This window comes from Triturus cristatus, chromosome 7 (assembly GCF_964204655.1).
Source record: "Triturus cristatus chromosome 7, aTriCri1.1, whole genome shotgun sequence".
NCBI lineage: Eukaryota > Metazoa > Chordata > Amphibia > Caudata > Salamandridae > Triturus > Triturus cristatus.
In genome coordinates this window covers 353,115,821-353,138,629 of record NC_140590.1, presented here as the reverse complement: position 1 = coordinate 353,138,629, position 22,809 = coordinate 353,115,821, and the positions used below count along the sequence as shown (strand labels likewise).

Sequence of the window (22,809 nt, the reverse complement as noted above, 5' to 3'; positions counted from 1 at the left end):
TTCACATATAATACTCATATGAGTTCATTCGCATATAAAATCATCAACAATGAATAAGCTTTAGCTAAATAAAACATCTATTACAAAAAAGAAAAGTTTGTCACAATAATAAACAAATAAAATACATAAACAATATACCACAATATAAAGCAATATGCACCAATGTAAAATGAGGAAGGATACAAAAAGAGACAATATACTATGTCATTCTTAGCGTTAATTTGGACATTTGAATAGGCAGCAACAAGCATAGGTATGAATCCCTTGTCTTAAACTGTTTGCTGACTTCACCAAATTTAATCGCATATGTGGGCGTCGACGCGTTTCGATGGTGTAGTTTCAATAAAGACCACCTTCTTCAGGACAATATTTTTAGTCTTCCTCAATCGTTAAAATGACCATATCACATATAGGCCTTGTAACTTCATTGCTTTTATTGGTATCAGAGTCAGTTCCGCAATAGGCCACTTCTTATACAGGCCAATATACTGTGTTTTAATTTCCAGAGTGCGAACCGTGATACCGTTCGTTCTGTTTGGGTCACGAGCTCCGCACCTTTGGCGGATATTTTATTTCACGCGTGGCTCTTTTTTATCATTAGATCACTCGCTCTTGGTATTTTATCCGGGGTTGATCAACTCGTATCCAGTCTCCACCGCGTCTAGCGTCCTTCAGGACGCGGACTGATGACGCGACCCACTGAACGCGGACGCTAGACGCGGTGGAGACTGGATACGAGTTGATCAACCCCGGATAAAATACCAAGAGCGAGTGATCTAATGATAAAAAAGAGCCACGCGTGAAATAAAATATCCGCCAAAGGATGTACTCCCTACGGAGCTGCCGGTGAAGAGTTCAGCCAGCGTCGATTGACGATGAAGAACGGTGTCTTTTACAGTAAGATTTCTTGACGCGGCGTCTTTAGAGCTGCCTAACTCTCGCTGCACGTCCTGTTGAAGCATTCCATCACCTATAGTGTCAGGGGTTAAGTTGTTTTGTTCGATGGTCTTCCTGCTCATTTTTTGTCACCCACACAGTGCATTGTTTCTATTAGATGATTGCTATTTTTAAGGTCTTGGCTAGCGAGATTTTATGATTCTGAGGGAATTCTGTAAAGGGCTTCAAGCCCCACCCCTCTTTCTCATTGGCTGGCGTCACCATTTATGCTAAACGGTGGCCAGCCATTGGGAAAGAGCACTTTGTGATGTAGACTTTTCCATTTTTAAGACGGCCCAATTGGACGGGCTCATCTGACTTCCTTCCGTCGCAAAAGGTGTTTATTTTTGCATCTCGCTAAACCGTGGCTGCCTGGCGAGCGCGCACTCCAGCCATCATAACCCCTCTCCTCCAGTACCCGACACCCCCCGTGACCTCCCCCGTGTCAGACAACGCAACCGACGATAGTAAATTTTGCTGCTGCAAAACCAGGATCGCAGGCAGCTCCGCCAATGCACCTCAATCCACTGCGTATTGCTACAGTTATACCAATATTTCTGACACGGAGTGTGGCTCTCTCTTGCAATGTTCACTAGTGTTTACTACTATTTATATAATGTGTACCGTAACTGGTGCTCATGTAAAGCGCTCCAATACCTTCGGGTCGAGTTCGCGCTATATAAAACGCAAAAAAAAGTGGTCATCCTAACACTGCTTTGTCAATGCACGTCACATAAATAATGCCTTGTTTCACTATAAGCATCATGTAGGGCATAAAAAGGTCTTCTCGGTGCTTCACTTCAGTAACTTCATTTATACGTATAATCAGTTCCCTCAGAGCTCTCCCAAAGCACCTCAGTTTACAACCTCAAAATTCTACCGTATAGAGAACACTCAGCTCCGCAAATGCGCCTCACTGTAATGCCTTCTGCTGTTAATATACTGTGACCACTCACTGGTCATAGAAAGACCTTCACGTTTGTGCGTACACTCTACGCTCTGCACAGTCTGGGACTTCCATTCTGGCTCCGGATAATCTATACTGCACTATAAGGATGAAACACTCATGGTGCGCCACGCCTCACTGCTGATCATTATGCCCGATCACACTTTACATGGATACATTTGTGAAGAATTCCTTCTCTAAATTCGTGATCCAACCAAACTAACGCATCTTTTACACTCTCGATGTGATGTTGACGTGGGGATCTGCACTTAAAATTTCTTTCGGGGGTAGTGGTTTAGCGGCGACACCCTTCATACTCGCTCTTAAGTTCATGTGCGAGGGGGCTTTTCATCAGCCTATCAAGCAGCATGAGGGGGTTCTCTTTCTACCCCGCAAGGTAGTTTACATGTGTGGTATTTTATAACACGTGTGCCCTTTCGGTCAACTTGAAGTGAGCACGGGTACCTTCTTCTTCATAATTTAAAGCAGTGATTGGGCGTGATACTCCCAACACATAGACTGTGTAAAAGGCTTCCCTCTTACAACCTCACTCGAAGCAATGTTGGGTAACTTTCCTCTTACGTTTTACCCGAAGCAATTAGTTTGTGCCCATCTAAGCAATGTTTGGTGTAAGGAGTCCCCCTTACCCAGGAGTGTGTGCGTCTGAGGCTCCTCCTTCCAGCTCCCCAAATCTCCATTCCTCACGGCAGTTTGGCTTGACGGCCGACTTTGAAGCAGGGAAACCAGGTTTGTACGGAAGACGATCATAGTGTGTAGCTACCACTTGATTTATTGAATGAATAGATTAATTTAGAGATTCCCCAAACATATGGTATAAGGTAGCTCATACTTCTAAATAGGCCATCTTTTTGCATGTGGGCTATGGGAGTATGGAGTAGGGTGACAAAGGCACTGAAGTGACACAAAGAACCCAACCAACCCCAAGGAAATACAAAAGTACAAACATAGTGGTGTACACCATGGAGGAGGGGCAACACCATGGGGAATAAAGGTCAGTTACTAGTAATGGTCTAAAATAATGTAAACATCATGCAGAATACGAGAAGTCATTATTAAGTATTGAAAAGTAAAAGTGAGGAAAAAATGTAGCATAGATCCACAGAAATGGGCATCCGTCTATAAACTACAGCTACGAAAACATATTAAGAAACTCATAAATTAATAATCAAGACTGTAGGGAACATCTTAGGACACTTGTACACCAGGTGAATCAGGTGATTAGGCTGCAGGTGCTGAAGTGGTCAACGCTGAAAGAGATCAGCCAGATGCGTGGGTCTTGCAAAAACGCACACCATCCTCGTGAGTAGTGAAGACTTAGGGCAGGGTTGCGCCAGGAATTGTAAATCTGCCCAAAGGAGTCTAGCAACAATTTGCCCTGGGGTTGCTCCCAGTTTCGGGTGGGGTCCTAGAGTTCCATGTGCCAAGTGCCCTTTCAACCTGCTCACTTTTTTTGACATGACATTCTGGTACCATAATATAGTGCAGTCGATATTAAGGTGGAATACCACAGGTTTTCATCGGATCTAGTGAGGCGAAAAAGATGTAAACTGCTGTAGAATGTAGACTCTCATAATGTATAGAAAGCATTTATCGCTGTATTTCAATATATCAAATATACCAAATTTGATGGGTTGTAGAGATTTCAGTGTAAATGCTAGAGCGTATGTTCTGTATCTAAGGTATACCATTAGGTTTTGTTCTTTGACATATAAATGAACATGGGCATGCATGTTTGCAATCGCAAAAAACAGCTTAATCTGGGAACTCTGTAGCTGACTAATAACATCTTATACATTGTTCTATTATTTGATCCTTGCAAATGAAGATGCATGTTTCAGATGATTCATCGTGCACAAACATGTATATATTACAGAGATTCATGACCCCCCTCCCTCAGTATTATTAGACAAACACTGTTATTTAGCATGCATACACATAGATGACTATAAATTGTACAGCAGAAAAATTTATGAAACATTCCCAGCATACGTTTCATTTTTCCTTTTATGAAGATACTTGCCTGTAAGATCACATCCGACAAAGAAGACTACAAGAGAAAAAACAAGAATTTCACATTATGATTTCTTATGCGAAATTTCCTAAATTAGGCTATTATGTCACGTTATGTAAATATGCTGCAGTTCATGGCAAAATTATAGTGCAGGAGCATGGAAACAATATAAGCAACCAGAACGCAAACGGTTCTCGTTCGCAGAAATTGTATTTTCCGTATTATTTCTTAACGTGGAATGCGTCCTTGTGTCAAAAAGTGATCAGATCTGTAGAGCGTAATATGCTATTTATTATGATTGTTGACTGTGCCCCCTCCCTCAACATTCGTATAAAAACGATTTTATAATCTGTGCATCTGCATATATAATTTATGCCATACCGTCTTTCAAGTTTAAAAATGCTAATAAAACTAACCGATGGTCAAGGGGGTTACATTTGTGCAGTAAGGTTGAATCACATTGAAGAAGTTCTGTAATTAGTAGAATCGTTTAATTGCGTGATCTAATTGTTACATGGGAGGCATCCAAGTAATCTTGCAGAATTTCGGGATTCCTCTGTGGAACAGTGTCTGTTACAGACCACTGCAATCCATGTAAATCCATGTTTCACACAATTGAAAGTGCATTTGATACTGTTCTATTAATTAGTGACTGCATGTATAAGTGATTCTGTTGTTGAATGGGTAGTTGTGTGTGTAGACTTAGGAATCAGTGAGTGGGTATGTAGTAACTGGTATTCCTGTGTCAATGGTTTCAAATATGGTACTGTGTATTTTACAGTGAGTGATGAAAGGTTATACTAGTGTATGATGAGGTGTATCAGATTGTCACGTGGATGATGTCATCAGTGATGTCATAAGTGATGTCATTTGAGATGTCATCAGTAATGTCATCAGTGATGTCACTGACCATGTCATGAATGATGTAATATGTGACATCATCAGCAGTGCATTGCGGGCGCGCGAGTTATAGTTAGCAGAACTAACTATAACAGAGAAATTTGTATGGTTTTGTACGAGTGAAATGTCCAGCTAACTATAACACCCCTGAAACCTATGGCTTTTTCTGTGAATTTCTAAGGTTTTTTAAATGTTAATTTCTAACTATAACGTCTCTGAAACCTATGGTTTTTTCAGTGAATTTCAAAGGTTTTTTAAATTTTAATTTTTAAGTGTAATAGTAGTTATACCTATTTTTTTGTACTGATTTTCTGCAGTTTTTTAGCTGTTTATTTATAAATATTTTATTCATTAAATAACATTATATATTTTTCTGAAAATTGCAACAAACAATAAAAAAATGAAAACTGAAATATTGTTTAATTTTGTTGTTTTATTTTTTTATTTTAATATATTTATATTATTTTCTTTTTTACATTTTTTTTCCCAAAATTTTTTCGGAGTCGCGCACCCAAAGCATACACATCACAGTGGGTGCGTGGATTCTAGCCACCACGGTGTGCGACGGCTGCGTGTTTTTCAGTTACATCATATACATTCATGTTACGTGATGTGCGCAATTGGTATGCGGCCAGTCTGCGACTCCTGCTCCTTTGCATTCGCGACACATGCACATTACGGTACGCGACGCTTGCGCAGTGGCGGGTCCCGCGTGACGTCATATACGTGCTGGAGCACGCTGGGTGCGCGACTCCCGCGAAATCTTTTTATGTTCTAAAATGATATGTATGTGTGTTTACTATACTTATTAGGGCAAGAGACTATCTAAGATATTCTTAAAAATAATATATTTGTACTTATAATAAACTTATATTATTTCTAAATATATTTTCGCGAAGTCGCGTCGGGTGCGTGCTTCGTGAGCGCAGAGTGCGCAGATCCCATGTGACCTCAAAAAAAAGATTTCATTGGTTCATAACATTTCCCACTGTAACTATTGAAGGACTCCACCCATTTTAATCATTCTTGTTGGAGCATCTTTAGAGAGACATCTCTTTTCCTACAAGAACCCTTTTAGCTTGTTTTTTTGGGTGTTTTTCAAAAACTATCAAACAAAATGGCATCTGGACAGCAGCAGCTGCAGCTGCAGGAGGAAGTATCTTCTGAAGAAAAATTCTTGCAGGAGGCACCACGTCCACAGAGGCTGAAATCTGTCTTGTGGAAATTCTTCACTTTTCCACCTGGAGAAAAGAAAGTAAATGCGAGAAAGGTGACGTGCAAAATTTGTGACCGAGTCTTGTCAAGAGGCAGTGAAAAAAAATACTCTTGTGGCACTGCTTCTATGTACAAGCCTCTCCGGACCACACATCCTCTCAATCTTGCTCGGGAGGAAATGAGGCGAGCTGCTTTGAGCCCCACACCTGCTGTGGCAAGTACATCTGGAGCGTCCTCAGGAACACCTGTAATGGACATTAGGCCAGAATTCGCCTTTCTCGAGCAACACATAGTGAAGTGTAAGAAACTTATATGCTTCGGTGAGCAGTCGGTGGATGCAGTTTGTGTTGCGCAATGCAACCATCGTTGCAAAATTTTTAGTTTTTTTGTTTTTGGAATGATAAGTAATTCCAAATGTTTCCTGTTTTATTCGTTCTTTTTTGTGTTCATTTTTTGATAAAAAATAAAAATAAATACAAAAGAAAAAAGAAGGAAAAAAAAAGTTCTTATCAGAACTACATTATCTGGTTAAAGAAAGAACTATAATTGCAAGGTAATGTCTGAACGTTTGGTTGAATATATGTATACTGCATGATTGACTGAAAAAATGCATTAGTAGTGTATGGTGAATTTATAGGTGAAGATTTATGAGGATGTACTGCAGCGTGACACTGCAAGCTCTTTAGCTGCACTGCACTGTGGCACTTCCGAAGCACAGGGATGTGACATATGTACATGAATATGTTGCAACTCTGTGCTTCCCTCTGCACTGCTGCACAAACAGCAGCCATGAGGTGACACAGGCACCCTTGCACCATGGTGCAAGGATGTCTGTGTCGTGTGGAGGTTGTTTTTGTGCAGGAAGGGACACATTCCTGCACAAAAACAATCAGTAAAGGCATTTTCCTCTTTCAATGTATGCTGTGGAATGCAGCGTGCATTGAAAGAGGAAAAAATGAGGAGAAATTAAACCAATTCTCCTTGTTGCGCCTTGCTACACCAACTCTAAGCTATGTCGCTGATTAGATGTCTGCATGCATAGTGCACAGAATATTGTAGCTGTACTAGTTTTACTGGCTAGGCCATTCCTTAAGTACATGACTAGTACCTAGAATAATTTCAGTGAGTACATGTTGAATTTATAAGTGCTTAGGTATTGGCGGAGTGATAGGATACGTAGATAGTGCTGGATGGGTGATTGGAGAAATACATGGCACAGACAGAAGGATTCCAACACTGCATAGGTATTAACTGGGTATTTAGAAGAGCGTATTAATGGTATGTAGCTTGTTAGAGATCTGCATGCATAGTGTACAAAACATTGTACCTGTACTTGGGTTAGTGGCTAGGCCATTTCTTAAATATAGGACTAATAACTGGAGTAATTTCAGTGCTGCAAAGAGAGTGCATGCTAAATTTATAAGTGCTTAGGTATTGGCAGAGTGATAGGATACGTACATAGTGCTGGATGGGTGAATGGACAAGTGCATAGGACAGACAGTAGGAATCCTAGACTGCATAGGTACTAACTGAGTATTTAAAAGACTGTATCAATGCTATATAGCTGATTAGAGGTCTACATGCATAGTGCACAGAATATTGTAGCTGTACTAGTATTGGTGTGTCTATGGTTTCGAGAATGGTAGTCTGTATTTTAGGGTGTGAGGAGGTGCATCAGATGATCACGTAGATGATGTCATCAGTGATGTCATTTGAGATGTCATCAGTGATGTCACTGACCATGTCATGAGTGATGTAATATGTGACGTCCTCAGCAGTGCATTGCCGGGGCGCGAGTTATAGTTAGCACAACTAACTCTAACGGCCGAATTTCTCTTGCTTTGTACGAGTGAAATGTCCACCTAACTATGACATCCATGAAACCTGTGGTTTTTTCAGTGACTTTCTGAGGTTTTTTGAATGCTAATTTCTAACTATAATGTCCCTGAAACTTGTGCTTTTTTCAGTGAATTTTATATATATGTATTTAATCTCCTCTCACTCTTACAAGGAAGGAATCAGCACTCAGGTTGTAGTTTGGAAGAATTTAATCTGTAAAGGACATGATCCACGCGTTTCGGCTCGTCCGAACCTTGATAACGATACAAGATGTCATTGTAGCATCCTTATTTAAATGTACAAATGCCTCCTGTTGTCAACATTAACAAAGGACTACATATTACTTTAATCCAAAAAGCTGGCGGCCATATTGGCCTGGTCATGATGTGAAAATTCAGGAATTGATACAATAAAAAAAGAAAACAAGTGTTAATATGCACACAATGTCATTTCAGCATATCTTGCCCCGTGACCGCCATATCTGTATGTTCGTCAATGTGACTTATTCATAATAAACATACTGAGAATTACAAACATCAACATAAACAATGGACTACACATTACTTTCAAGTGAAAGGCTATCGGCCATATTAATCTGGGCACGTTGTGTATTATAATGGTTCTTACACGAATGAAAAGGAAAAAAAGGGGTGTTAATATACACACACTATCCCTAAATAAAGTTCTAGCGATTAAAGTTCCATTCCATTCACAGCTCATTTGAGATGCCATGAGTGATGTCATGAGTGATGTAACTGACCATGTCATGAATGATGTAGTGTCTGAGGTCATTAGCAGTACATTGCGGGGGCGTAAGTTATAGTTAGCTCAGGTAACTATAACTGCTGAATTTCACTGGTTGTGTATGAGTGAAATCTGAGTCTAACTATACCGTACCTGAACTCTTTGTTTTTTTCAGCAAATTTCTAGGTTTTTTTTTACGTTAAGTAAGATGCATATCACAATGGATGGTGGGGGGTCGGAAGCAGGGCCTGGCATTGTGCTGCCCCAACCCAAGCTTGCTGCTCCTGCCTTCCCTCCTCCTAGCCATCCATTGTCCAAGTCCATGTCCCTGCTCCCTTATTACAGCTCTGGGTGGCTGTTGTTCTGCCACTGGCCTTCCCGCCTTCTCTGAACAGTTAGCTTGCTTCCCCATCAACTTCCTCCCTATCCTCTGTTGTCTGAATCCATGGACAAGCCTCTTCCCTCCTGCCATGCATGATCTGATGTGCTGCCACTGCCCTCCACTTAGCATGATGTACCAGTCCACTCCTCCTGCCCTCCATTGCCCAATTCTATTGCCCATCATTGACCTCCTGTTTAGCCTCTGTCCTTAGCTTGCTGCCCCTATTCTCCTTCCCCCTGCCATCCGATGTCTTTGTGCATGCCCCTGCCCCATCCTTTTTGCCCACCATGTTCCATGGACCTGCCACTCCTATCTACTCTGAGTGTTCTGTCGAGCTGCCACTCCCCTCCCACCTGCCTAGCATTGTCAGATGACTGTAACCTCTCCCTGCCACCTCCACCATGCCTGTCCACATTCCATGCCCCTATCCCCTTCCTCCTGTCCTCCATGGTCCATGTTACTGCCACACCCTTCAGCCCTCCCTGGTCTGTTGTGCTGCAACTGCTCCTCCTGCCTCCCTCGCATGGTCTGTTGTGAGGCCCCTTCCCCTGAACTCTCTTGTCTGTGCCCAGGTCCTGACCCTCCCTTCTATCCCCCATTGTCCTTTGTGCACCCTCCTTCTTGCCCATCATAGCCATTGTGCTGCCACTAACCCTCCTGCTTGCCATGCATGGTCTTCTGTGCAGCCACGGCCCCTCCCACCTTCCCTGTGTGGTCAGCTAGCTGCCCCTGACTCCCTCCCACCTTCCCTCCATGGTCTGGTTGTATGCCATCATAGTCTCACGGTTGCTCTCCATGGTGTGTCTTGCTTCTAGTGCCTATCCTGCCTGACCTCCATGGTCATCTTGCTGCTCCTGCCCAGCCCCCTTGCCCCCAGCCCTCTGTTTCCATATGCAGACCTCTATTCCCTCCCTCCTGGCTTGTCTGTTCCATTGTAATGCCCCTGATCCGTCCCTCCTGCCCTTTATGGTCTGTTATGCTGCAGCTTTCTCTCCTGTCTGTCCATTTTGGTCAGCCAGCTACCATTGCCTCTTTCCCCTCTGTTCTCTGTTGTCCATGTGCATGGTCCTCTCCCCTCCCTATTGCTTTCTATGGATTGGTGTGCTGCACTCCCGTCTCGCATGCCCTGTGTGGTGTATTGTGCTGCTGCAAACCCTGATGCCTGCCCTGTAGGGTCAGTTTGGTGCACCTCTCCATGTCCCTCCTGTCCTCTGTTATCCAAGTCCATGTCCCTACCCCAATTCCTCCTGCCTTCCATGATCCAATGTACCATACTTGCTAACATTTTGAACTTGGTAAGAGGGAGATTTTGAAAAAAAACTGGGGTATTGATTTTCCCCTATGATTTACATTGAAAAAGATGAGATTGTAGACAGGAGACAGATTAAATAAAGCCCATTTGGGCTTAAAAGCATTGGACGTTTCCTGGCTGAATCGGGTCTGTTGGCATGTATGGTTGTACTACCACTGCCTCTTCCTTCTGCCCACAATGGTTGTTTATATTGCCATAGCCTCTCTTGCCAGTCCTGTATTGTTGGTGTGTTGCCCCTGCCCCCCTTTCCACTGCCCTCCATAGACTTTTGCGCTGCCACTGCCATTCCTGCCTGGTCAAATTGTTGCCTCTGCACCCTCCTACCTGCCTTCAATTTTCAGAGTCCGTGCCCCTGGCCTCTGCCTCTCAACAGTATCCTAATGAACAACTAGCTTGCTAACATTCTATATTAATTGCAAAAGTGTGGAACGCCTGACGTCATCTTGATCTAATCAAAACTGTAATACCTAGAGCATTTCCTTTAGAAATTACATATATGAGAGGGTCTTATTTGCATCAAAATTGTGGTCAGTGCTCTAAAAAACTAAAATGAGAACATATTTTCTGAGTTTTCAAATAGCGACAAAGCACTTTTAAATTATTTGTTATCTTTATGTTTTTTATACAGTTGACCACTTGATTAAATGTTGCACTTAGGGGAGAGGATGTGGTGTTATTTCCAGAGCTGCAAACTTTGCAACTTGGGAACCAGGTTGGAGTTTCTGCTTCAGCTCGACATTCTGTGATTCTGGTCAAATCACTTAATCTCCCCATGTCTACAACCAAAATGAATTTGTTCGTGTGTGATGTAAACAATGCTCATGTAAAGCACTCCAATACCTGACAAGTCTGCACTATATAAAACTGCAAAAACACAAAAAATAAAAAGTGTTTTGAACACTTCTGTCATTGGGCTACATATGGGCTACATCCGGGTGATATTTGTGCTACATTTGGGCTCTTTTGTCTCTGGTGGTCATCTTGGGAGATTTATTTGTTACGAAGTTTCCTAATTCCCTCATTTACTGCAGTCTCCTCAGTAGGAAATGCTCATTAGATCACTATGGTAAAGCTACTGCTCACCACGGAAGTCTGCTGCTGGTATTAAAAGTGCATGTTTCAGTCTGCATGTCAGAATTTTTTAATGAAATAGAAGAGGATTTGAGAAGTCACTCAAAATGTGCCCTAATTTTTCTTTCTTCAGCACTAATCATAATTTCTATGGCAAAATGAACCCCCTAATTGTGTCCCTTTTTAAATTAAATGTTTTAAGTGTTACCAGTTTATTCCAATCACGATGGCTTCAGGTGTGCCATACTTTTGTCATAAGTAAGACAGTAAGCGCTCTAGTTGTTCTTAAGAACACTCTGGGACATTCTGTCATTGAGCTATAAGTGGGCTACATCTGGGTGATATGTGTGCTACATTTGGGCTCTTTTGTCTCTGGTGGCTATCTTGGGAGACTTATTTGTTATGAAGTTTCCTAATTTCCTCATTTACTACAATCTCCTCAGCAGGAAATACTTTCAGTTTTTTACTTTGATTCCATCAAGAAGGCATTCAGATGGGTCACACATTTGCCATAAATTCAGAATTTTAGCACTCTAGTTGCTCATTAGATCACTGTAGTAAAGCTACTGCTAACCAGGGAAGTCTGCTGCTGGTATTGAAAGTGCATGTTTGTTCCTTTTTAAATTAAATGTTTTAAGAGTTACCACTTTATTCCAATAAAGATGGCTTCATGTGTGCAATACGTTTGTCATAAGTAGGACTGTTAGCGCTCTAGTTGTTCTTTAGAACACTCTGGGAAGCTGCAGTAGAACACAAAGAAATCAACTGACAGTCTCTGCCCTTGTTGGATGTACATGTTTTACTGAGAATGTCAGACTTAATTCTCACATAACTGAGAAAGATAATGTGAATTTACAGAAAATATGCTCTCAGTTTAGCTTATAGATCACCTTCCAAACCTCTGTGGGAAAAACATGAGAAAATAGTTTTCTCTCAAACATGATTCATGATATCCCAGCAGAAGGCTTTTTTACATGGTAAAATCACCTTAGAACATACCACAATTCCTAAAATGAGTATGGTACCATCAACAAATGATTTATAATGTAACTAAAGTCTTAAAAACTGCTATTAACTGCAATGCTTTTTAATGAGGTGCTATCATGTAAATTGGTCTCAAGATGGCTGCCAACACTTCTTGGATGAAGTGCTGACAGCCAATCAGATCTCACAATGAGATGTGTGGTTAGGCTCCACCCAGATATATATATTTCTTTTTCCATTAATATTTTAAAACTACTGAATGGATTTACACCATTTAACTAAAAGGCACGACTCTGAACCAAGGGCTACCTTTTTGCCAAATTTGGTGTAATTCCGTTCACCAGTTCGGGCTGTAGCTGCGACTAAAGGTTCCTATGGAAAATTGCATGGGGAAAACACAATTTGGGACCGCCTTTTTCTCAGCCCTCGCTTGCCGAATCACCCCGAAACTTTCAAGATAGGAGCGGACCGGAGCGTCCCACGAGTTTTGAAAATGTCGGGAAGATTTGTCAATCGGTGCCAAAGTTATTGGGAATAGAATGTTGCGATTTTCCTATTGTAACTAGGTCCTAACTCTACCTACTGGCGAACGTCAGTAGGTTTTATATATATATATATTCACTTAAAAAACCATAGGTTTCACACATGTTATAGTTAGCTGGGCATTTTCCTCATGAAAAACCAATGAAATTCCCCCGTTATAGTTAGTGCAGGCAACTATAACTCACGCGACCGTAATCCGCTGCTGATGACGTCAGATATTACATCACTGTATTTACACATTTATATACCCATGTCTTCTTCCTTTTTTTTTTAGCTATACATATATATATTTTTTTTTTCAGAAAGACACATATGTCATCAGTGATGTAATATCTGACGTCATCAGCAGCGGATTACGGTCGCGTGAGTTATAGTTGCCTGCACTAGCTATAACGGGGGAATTTCATTGGTTTTTCATGAGGAAAATGCCCAGCTAACTATAACATGTGTGAAACCTATGGTTTTTTAAGTGAATTTGCAAGGTTTTTTAAATGCTAATTCCTAACTATAACGTGTGTGAAACCTATGGTTTTTTCAGTGAATTTGTACGTTTTTTTAAATGCTAAGTTACTTTACGCCGTTCGTGCCGTGAGCGCACGGTGCGCGCACGGCACGGCGCCCACTTCACGCAGTTCGTTCCGTGCGCGCACGGTGAGCACGCGGTGCGCTTTGCGCACCTCGCGCCCACTTTACGCAGTTAGTGCCGTGCACGCATGGTGCACTTTGCGCACCATGCACGCACGGTTGGCACACAGTGCGCTACGCGCACCGCGCGCCCACGTTACGCTTAATGGGCCATGTACGCACAGTGCACTTCGCGCACCGTCCGCACAAGGAGGACATATGATAGGCTTTGTTGTTAAGGGTTTTGGTATCAACTGTTAATACACGGCAAAATGCCATGCACACACACAGCGCTGCGCGCAGCGTGTGCACACGGGGGGATTGACTTTGCAATTTTGTTTTAAAGCGTTTATACCGTGCGCCCACGCTGCGCGAACCTCGCGGAATTTTTTTCATTTCTATAGTGCGCGCACGCTTCGCGCACTCGGCGATTTACCGAAAAAAATTAATTTTTTTTAATTGCCCTTGGGGGACCTCCTGGGACCCCTTCACCCCTGCTAGGGGGTCAGGAACTGTCCAGCGTGCCCCCTTTACATGTTTTTCTCCTTTGTGTATCACCCCCCTCTCAGTGCGAGAGACAAAATGGCGGCCGACACTTCCTGGTTTCGACCGATTCGAATGTTTACTAAGATGTAACAACCAAACAGAAGACGGCCGAGTGCGCGCACCCTGCTCGCACGCTGCGCGCGTATAGATATATATATTGATTTAAATGCTATTTTCTCAGAAAATACTGAACAGATTTACACCAAACCTGCAAAAGGCACCAAACGGACCTCATGTCTACCTCTCTGCCAAATTTCACGTAATTCTGTTCAGCCGTTCGGGCTGTAGCTGCGACTAAAGTCCCTATGGAAAAATCCATGGGGAAAACGTGTTTTGGGACCCCCCCTTTTTCTCGGCCCCCGCTTGACGAATCACCCCGAGACTTTCAGGGTAGGAGCGGAGCGGAGCACCCCATTAGTTTTGAAAATTTCGCGAAGATTCGTCAATCGGCGCCAAAGTTATTCAAAATAGAATTTTGAGATTTCCTATGGAAACTCGGTCCTAACTATAACTATCTACTGGCGACCGCCAGTAGATAATATATATATATATATCACAAACAGCGTTGCTGCCCCGTTAACTGCTCTAACGGGGACTTCTGGCACGGACCTCTTCCAGTCTCCACACAAAATTGAAAAACCAAAAGAATGTTGCGGTGAGCAGTGCAAGGTTTATTGGTCATAAACGATTTCATCAAGGAGTGCTCGGGCTTAGTGCCCGCCATTGACGCGTTTCGCTCACTCACGAGAGCTTGATCACATGACGCGCTTAGGAATAGGGAACAATAAATACAAAAAGGTGCACTATTGGCTATAGAGAGTGAATACCTTGTGACTAGAACTAAAAAACAGACTGTAAGCAAACATCATTACAGTTTGAAATACCCTCATGCCTCAAGTACAAGCAGAAACATTTCAGAATATGCAAAATATTGGAGATAGGTCAATTCATAATGAAAAATAGCTAGAAAATCACACAGTCTAATTTTTTCATGGAATTTAGGTAATAACAACATATGGCTCACATTCTTATTGAGGTAGCTCGAAATGGTTCTAGTCTACATTTATAAATGTCAGAGCAAGTGCTACAGACATTCCCTTTCGAAGATCAGGGTCATAATACACACTAGGAATATAGGTGTAAACAATAAAGTGCTAGTGCAAGAATCCGCATGACAGGCAGATGACACGGTGCCTATTGTGTCTGTCATTGTACCAATACATAAAGATAAGAACACATTGTATCATTACAGAAAGATAAAACCACACTTGGGTGCTGATTCCGATCCTGTAAAACCCGGGTACGAATGGTCGTACGGAGCGTATTCTCCGTCCGACTCGTACCCGGGAAAACCACCTTACAAACCCGCAAGTACGATTCATACAGAAATGCCATTTCCGTACGAGTCGTACAAAACACCGACCGGCCAAAAAATACCCACAATTCCGATCCGGGACATCGCGTACGTGACGTCCGGACGGAGTCAGGCAGCGTTTTACGAACCAGCAAGTACGATTCGTGCCTACGCCACTCCGCACGTAGCATTTTTTACGGGAGCCAAAAACTGCCGGGAAATTGAGGACGACGCGAAGAAGGAGCACCTGTACATGACGGACAGTCATGGACCCCATCCTACGTGTCATCCCGGCCCTCATAGCCTACGACCTGGTGCACAGGAACCGACGCAGACGCCGCAGAAGGTCAGAACAACACCCAGGGGCAAAGGTGGGGGGCAGGGGCAGGAAACATAACCCCCACCCAAGTTAACAAGTAAACATGCCCTGTACATACCTTACCTCCAGGGTCTGGTCACTTCGGGGGGGTGGAGGCGTGTCCACCAAGGCCTGCGTCCCGCCACAACGGAAGTGGACGTGGACGCATCCCATCACCACAACAAATGTGGTATGCACCGTACCCACGCCTTAAGAGTGTGGGTATGGGTCGTACCACGCGTACCCCTACGTCACCCCAACAATGGCGGTACGGCCCGTACCCACGTTCTAAAGGCCTGGGTACGGCCCGTACCACCATTCTTGGGGCGACGTAGGGGTACGCATGGTGCGACCCGTACCCACCCTCTGAAGGCCTGGGTACGGGCCATACCCCTACGGCACCCCAACATTGGGGGTACGGCCCGTACCCAGGCCTTCAGAGCGTGGGTACGGGCCGTACCGCCATTGTTGTGGTGACATAGGGGTACGCGTGGTACGGCCCGTACCCACGTTCTAAAGGCCTGGGTACGGGCCGTACCACCATTCTTGGAGTGACGTAGGGGTACACGTGATGCGCTCCATACCCACGCTCTGAGAACGTGTGTACGGGTCGTACCACGCGTACCCCTACGTCACCCCAACAATGGCGGTACGGCCCGTACCTACGCTCTGAAGGCCTGGGTACGGGCCGTACCCCCAATGTTGGGGTGCCGTAGGCGTACACGTGGTGCGATCTGTACCCACACTCTGAAGGCCTGGGTACAGGCCGTACCCCTACGGCACCCCAACATTGGGGGTAAGGCCCGTACCCAGGCCTTCAGAGCGTGGGTACGGGCCGTACGGCCATTGTTGGGGTGACGTAGGGGTACGCGTGGTACGACCCGTACACACGTTCTCAGAGCGTGGGTACGGAGCGCATCATGCGTACCCCTAGGGCACCAGCACATCATTGATACAAGGCGTACACACGCCACGAATGATGGGATAGGGCCTGGTGCAGCATCTGACCAGTGTATTGGGGGGGTGTATGGCCAGGTGAGCAGTGTACTGCACCAAGGGTGCAGGCGGGTGGGTGGGTGTTGTGCTACGATCCACATCAGTGGACAGAGACATAGGGGCGGGTGCCTATCACTCCCAGCAGGGCCCAGACATATGAGGGGTGGGTGCCTGTCACTCCCAGCAGTGCCCAGACATATGAAGGGTGGGTGCTGAGGACTCCCAGCAGTGCCCAGACATATGAGGGGTGGGTGCCTATCACTCCCAGCAGTGCCCAGACATATGAGGCTTGGGTGCCTATCACTCCCAGCAGTGCCCAGACATATGAGGGTGGGTGCAGAGGACTCCCAGCAGTGCCCAGACATATGAGGGGTGGGTGCCTATCACACCCAGCAGTGCCCAGACATATGAGGGGTGGGTGCCTATCACTCCCAGCAGTGCCCAGACATATGAGGGGTGGGTGCAGAGGACTCCCAGCAGTGCCCAGACATATGAGGGGTGGGTGCCTATCACTCCTAGCAGTGGGCAGACATATGAGGGGTGGGTGCCCAGGAATCCCAGCAGTGGACAGAGACATGTGAGGGGTGAGTGCCTATCACTCCCAGCAGTGCCCAGACATATGAGGGGTGGGTGCCTATCACTCCCAGCAGTGCCCAGACATATGAGGGGTGGGTGCCCAGGACTCCCAGCAGTGGACAGAGACATGTGAGGGGTGGGTGCCTATCACTCCCAGCAGTGCCCAGACATATGAGGGGTGGGTGCCTATCACTCCCAGCAGTGCCCAGACACATGAGGGGTGGGTGCAGAGCACTCCCAGCAGTGGACAGAGACATGGGGGTGTGTACATCCTCCTCCGATGACCAAAACTCCATGGGTGCATGAAGGCATCCACAATGTGCGACTATGTTGAGAGTGCCATGACAACACATCACTGACAGCAGTGTCCCACTCCCATGAGGATGGATGTCCTTCCCCCACTGCATGACACACCACATGTGGGTGTGATGACAAATTACACATGCATACCCACCCCTGGCAGTGGCAGCACAATACACACACTGAGATCATGCAACAAGACTGTATACTCATGTTAAACCCTACTAAACTAAGAGAGCCTAAGGGAACACACACTGTCACGCACATTCCAGGACTGATAGGAATGTACAGGTGCTGGGGCAGCCAACAAGTTGTTGCCTCACATGGAAGGAAAAGGGTGGAGTACCCACAGATACAATGCCCACAATTGTCAGTCAGGTGCCCAAATACCCTGCAGAACAAGTAACACATGTGTGCTAGGCTGGGAGTACACACATGCATAGTGCGGAAAAGGGACCATGTCCACATGAAGCCATGGCAACATACTCCATACACAAGTACAGTGACTACCAAGGATGGCACAGACGATGCAGGCGGAGACATTGCTCAGCAGGCATGGCCAAAGTTGAAGGGATCCGTCACACACCAAGGAAATGTAGACTCAGGTCAGCACAACAATTGGGAAACACCCTGCAGGGAAGATGTCAGGTGCCACAGAGGAAGGAACACTCCTTGGGACAATGTCACCATACAGTAAGAGCTTACATGACCAAAGATTATTTGCAGAGACCTTGTGACGGCACGCAGATACCAGGGTCCACCCCATGACCAGCACACTACAACATTTCCCAGACACCTAACACATTATCACCACCCCAACTCATGGAGCAGCAGCACCAACAGCAACACCAGAAAAGCATTAGTGTGCAAATGAAAAACAAAATGCTTTATTCAGCATAAAAATAATATTTGAATTGAAATGTACACTATATACAAGGCCCAGAGGCCAGTCCATATGCGAACTCGTGGGGGGGGGGGACACATTGGGACGCGTCTCCCCTAGCTTGCCTGCACAGTTCAGAGTTCCTTTTCATCCACAGGGGGGGGCATCATGTGGGGGGGAAGGACCAGGCACCGCAAGGACAGGAGGGGCAAGGGTAGGTGTTGTGGGTGCAGGGACGGACGACTCCACCACAGGGGGTGGGGCAGCGCCAAAGGTGGTGGTTAGGATGGCGCTGCACACGGTCGCAAGGTCTTCCAGCGTCTCCCCTGCACCCGAAGGAACCACAGGCCCCAAGGAGGGGGAGGTCAGAGGGATGGGTTGCAGTGCTACTGGGGGAGGGTGTGGACAGGGGGGGGACTCAACTCCCCTGCCCGGGGACTTCCTCGACCGCTTGCGGGGTGGTGTCACACTGAGGCTGAGGGACAGACTGGCCATGAAGGACTCTTTGTCTCACTGTTGGGCAGGGGAGCTAAGGGGAGTGGTTTTGGAGGAAGTGGGTCGTGAGGACTGCGGACTCCCACTGTGGCTGCGTGTCTGCCGTTTCCCCCCCCGACCCAGTGGGTGTGCCTACTTCCCCCTGTGTGTGCGTGATAAGAGGTGTGCGTTTGGCCTTCCCTGTTGGTGTGCTGCCTGTGTCTGGTGGGGTGCGTGCATGGGGATGTCTGGGTGTGCTTGGGACAGGCATGGGAGTGGGAAGTGTGGATGGTGCAGGGGTAGGGGGGACGGAGCGCTGCAGGAGACCCACTGATGCCGTCAGTGACGAGTCCATGGACCTCAGCAACATCCGTTGGTCAGACATCGCTGCTGACATGCCCTCCATGTACGACACCATCTGTGTCAGCAGTCTGGTGTGGCCATGGAGGACATTAAGCAGCGATGTCTGACCAACCTGCAACTGCCGCAGGATGTCCACAGACTCGGCATTGACGGCAGCAGGGGAGACAGGGGCAGGGGGTGCGGTGCCTGGCACGAAGGAGACATGTTGTCGCCTAGCACGGACAGAAGGGACCCGAGCAAGTGGGAGGGTGGTGATGGGAATGGAGGGGGCGGCGAGAGATGGAGTGCTGCTTTCAGCTGTGGGAGCAGCCTCCGCCCCCTCTGGGAGCTCAGCCTCAGACCCGTCAGCGTCATAGTCGGTGTTGGGACTGGACAGGTCCTCCGCCTGACTCCCCTCGCCCTCCGTGCCACTTGCTGCGCCAGACTCCCCAGCACTGGTGGCACCAGTGCTGGATCCCTCCTCCACGTCCGTGCCGGTGTCTCCCTCGGTGTCCCCCGACGATGCTGTGGGCAAGGTGAAGAGACAGGAAATAATCAGACACCTGTATACATATGACACATGAGTCCAAACTACATAGGTCACAGTGCATAGCATGAAAAGCATCATGAGTTACATCTACAATACTACACACATATGTAGGCCCTGCACTACACAGTTGGTTGACCCACCATGCCACTTGTAAGCAATGGAGAGCATGACGAAACAGCAAATATCTTGATATCGAATTATACAGAGAAGCAAGTGTCTGTGGACAGTCGAGCACAGCATCTGGACCACACACCATTGCCAAAAAAGGATGAGCAGGAACCATGTCTTTAAACTTTAGACACATGCTGCAAAGCACAAACATTAAAGCCTGCACAACATGACTGGGTCAATACTTGTTGAGTGTCTGTTCAGACTGTCATCACTCACAGGCCAGACCTGGAAAGGAGACATAAGGTTTTGGACATGTAGGCCTTGGCCGCACAAACCCCCCCCCCCCCTACCTGAGACTATGTGATTGAGACAGAAGAAGGACTTACACCTCTTCATCTGGGATCACAAAAATGGGCTTCATGTAATCCAAAGTGCACTCTAACTACCCCTCGTGGGGCTGACCACACATATTATTGACAAACAACCATCATCAGATAGTTGTACCGAGACACACAGGCACTGGCCGCAGTGAGTATGCACAAGCCACATTGGGTCACCCTGTACAGTGGACACATGTAGCACACTTTACATAAATACAAATGAGGCCAGGGTAAAATGCCACAGAGCCCAACCTATGCTGAAGACACAGAGAATGGCCACAGTGTTGGATGACACACATGATTCCTAGGAAAAGGTGTCTCAGGGGACTGTAGTGGCCACAGTGCTCCATGGTCCTGGATAGATCTGACTGCAACAGGAGCAACCGTCCCCGCACTATGCATATCTCCCCCTCATGCACATCATGTCTGAGGCCACAACATCGGTCATGCATGCTGCAAGTCTGTTAATTTCAAGCCTCACACTCCTATGTTGAGACTCAGCATCAGTGCCAACAATCATGGACCCCAATATGACTGAACTGGACAGGGCAGAGGCAAGGTCCCAACACATGTCACAGACCACCCCCACACATGATGCTGCAAGCTTTGGGCACTTGGATTAACTGGCAGCCAAGATTACCTTGTGCAAGAGTGACTACACACAGACCAGGGAACACATGTCAAGGAGGGGAAGGGAGGAAGAACAGCACCGGGTGACTTGGGGGAACAGGATATGCACTGCACATATAAATCCTGGCAGTGTGTCCAGGCGACTGAGCACTTCCAAAAGCTGGTGACACACAACAAACACACATGTACCTACCCCCTTGCTGCTGCTGCTTCTCCTGTAGCCGCCTATCCATGTCAGGGAAGACCACCGCCAGGACACACTTCATTTGGTGGGACAGGCGCCGGCGCCCGCCGTGTTTGCGTGGTGGTGAGTCCCCCAGCAGGACCCGGGCAATCCTCCTGGTCCAGCACCGGATGTCCTGCCAGCCTTTCCTCACCTGGGCCAGGCGACGACTGCGACCCCCCACCGACCTCACGGCACTGACGGCCCGCTTCCATATCTCCCCCTTGGTGTAGGCGGCTATCTGTGAGGATGACAAAGTGAGACAACATCAATACACCTGGTCCATGTCACAGAGACACACATTAGAACAATTTGGCTTGTTTGAACAGGGAATAGTATGCAGCCAACTCATTGCACCTTTGTCATAGGGACATTATCCTCTGGGGAATGCCAAAAGCACTACCTGGCATTGAAAGTACACAGGTGGCATGAGGGGTGCGACACAATCACTGATCATGGCTCACACTGTGCATCACAAGCAACACCAGGATTATGGACAGCACCTCAAAGCAGTCACATGCCCCAGGCCACTCACGCAACCTCAGCGGAGTACACAGACACACACAGCCACAAGCCAATCATCTGCCATTGGCCACTGCGGGTAAAAACCCCACTCTGCACATGTGCCACTTGACTGGGGGGTGTCACAGGTGTGGGGCTAGTTCGCACGTCAGACACACAGCACGGCTCCCTGCTCACATCAGATGGGTAGGGCATATGCATCCTCCATGCAGCTGGGGTGCAACACTCCACATAGACACTCAACCACATGACAGGGGACTTACACACACACCAATGTCCAGGGCCCGTACACATCATTTGGACACTCTCACCACAGGTACACTCAACTCACACACATCTGTGGGTACAGTCACCTGTCACACTGGGGGGACCACAGAATCACATCAGGACTATAGAAACAACATTCCCAAGAGGATTAGCCAGGCTGAATGTGGCATGCACCATGCAGTGATAGTCACAGTAAGTGCAATGCAAGTGAGGAGTGCAGATATGAACCACATCATGCTCTGCATGGAAGACATAAGGCATTCCCCCACCTGGGACCCACCATGAACAACATTGCATGTCTGTCACACCTGGACACAATGCCAGAAGTGACAGACACAAAAAAGGGGCACAGTCAAAGCTAGTGGAGTCAGCACTCACCTGCTCCCCTGGTCTCCCATACAGGCAGGGGTACTGTGGGAGGATGACGTCCAGCAACGCCTCATTCTCCTCTTGGGTGAAAGGCTGGGCCCTCTCCACAGACCTGGCCATGGTGCCAGAGGAATCACAAGCAGCAGCAGTGGTGTGGAATGAAAGGTTGTGCAGGCAAGTGCTCTCTCATGGGTCCTGGCTGCCTTATATCTGCCTTGCTGGGCTGTTTCATTTACAGGAGTACAGAGTGATTGGTCAATCTCATTTGCATCCTACGTTTCCTCCACTCCCTTTAAACCTACCCCAGTGAGGGCCTTTGCATGGTTCAAAATTTGAGCATGATGTCAAGTCAACAACCACTTTGCAACATAGTATATTATCTCCAACCGACTTTTGCCGG

General features: G+C 46.4%; 1 protein-coding gene across 1 annotated transcript in view; it reads right to left on the bottom strand.

Annotated features, from left to right (window-relative positions):
* LOC146809649 (uncharacterized) overlaps window positions 1–22,809 on the bottom strand; it is a 763,091-nt gene that overhangs the window by 610,287 nt on the left and 129,995 nt on the right. Inside the window, exon 3 of the mRNA XM_085616508.1 lies at window positions 3,924–3,950. Coding sequence (XP_085472634.1) covers window positions 3,924–3,950 — 27 coding nt within the window. The remainder of the gene's footprint in view (window positions 1–3,923; window positions 3,951–22,809) is intronic.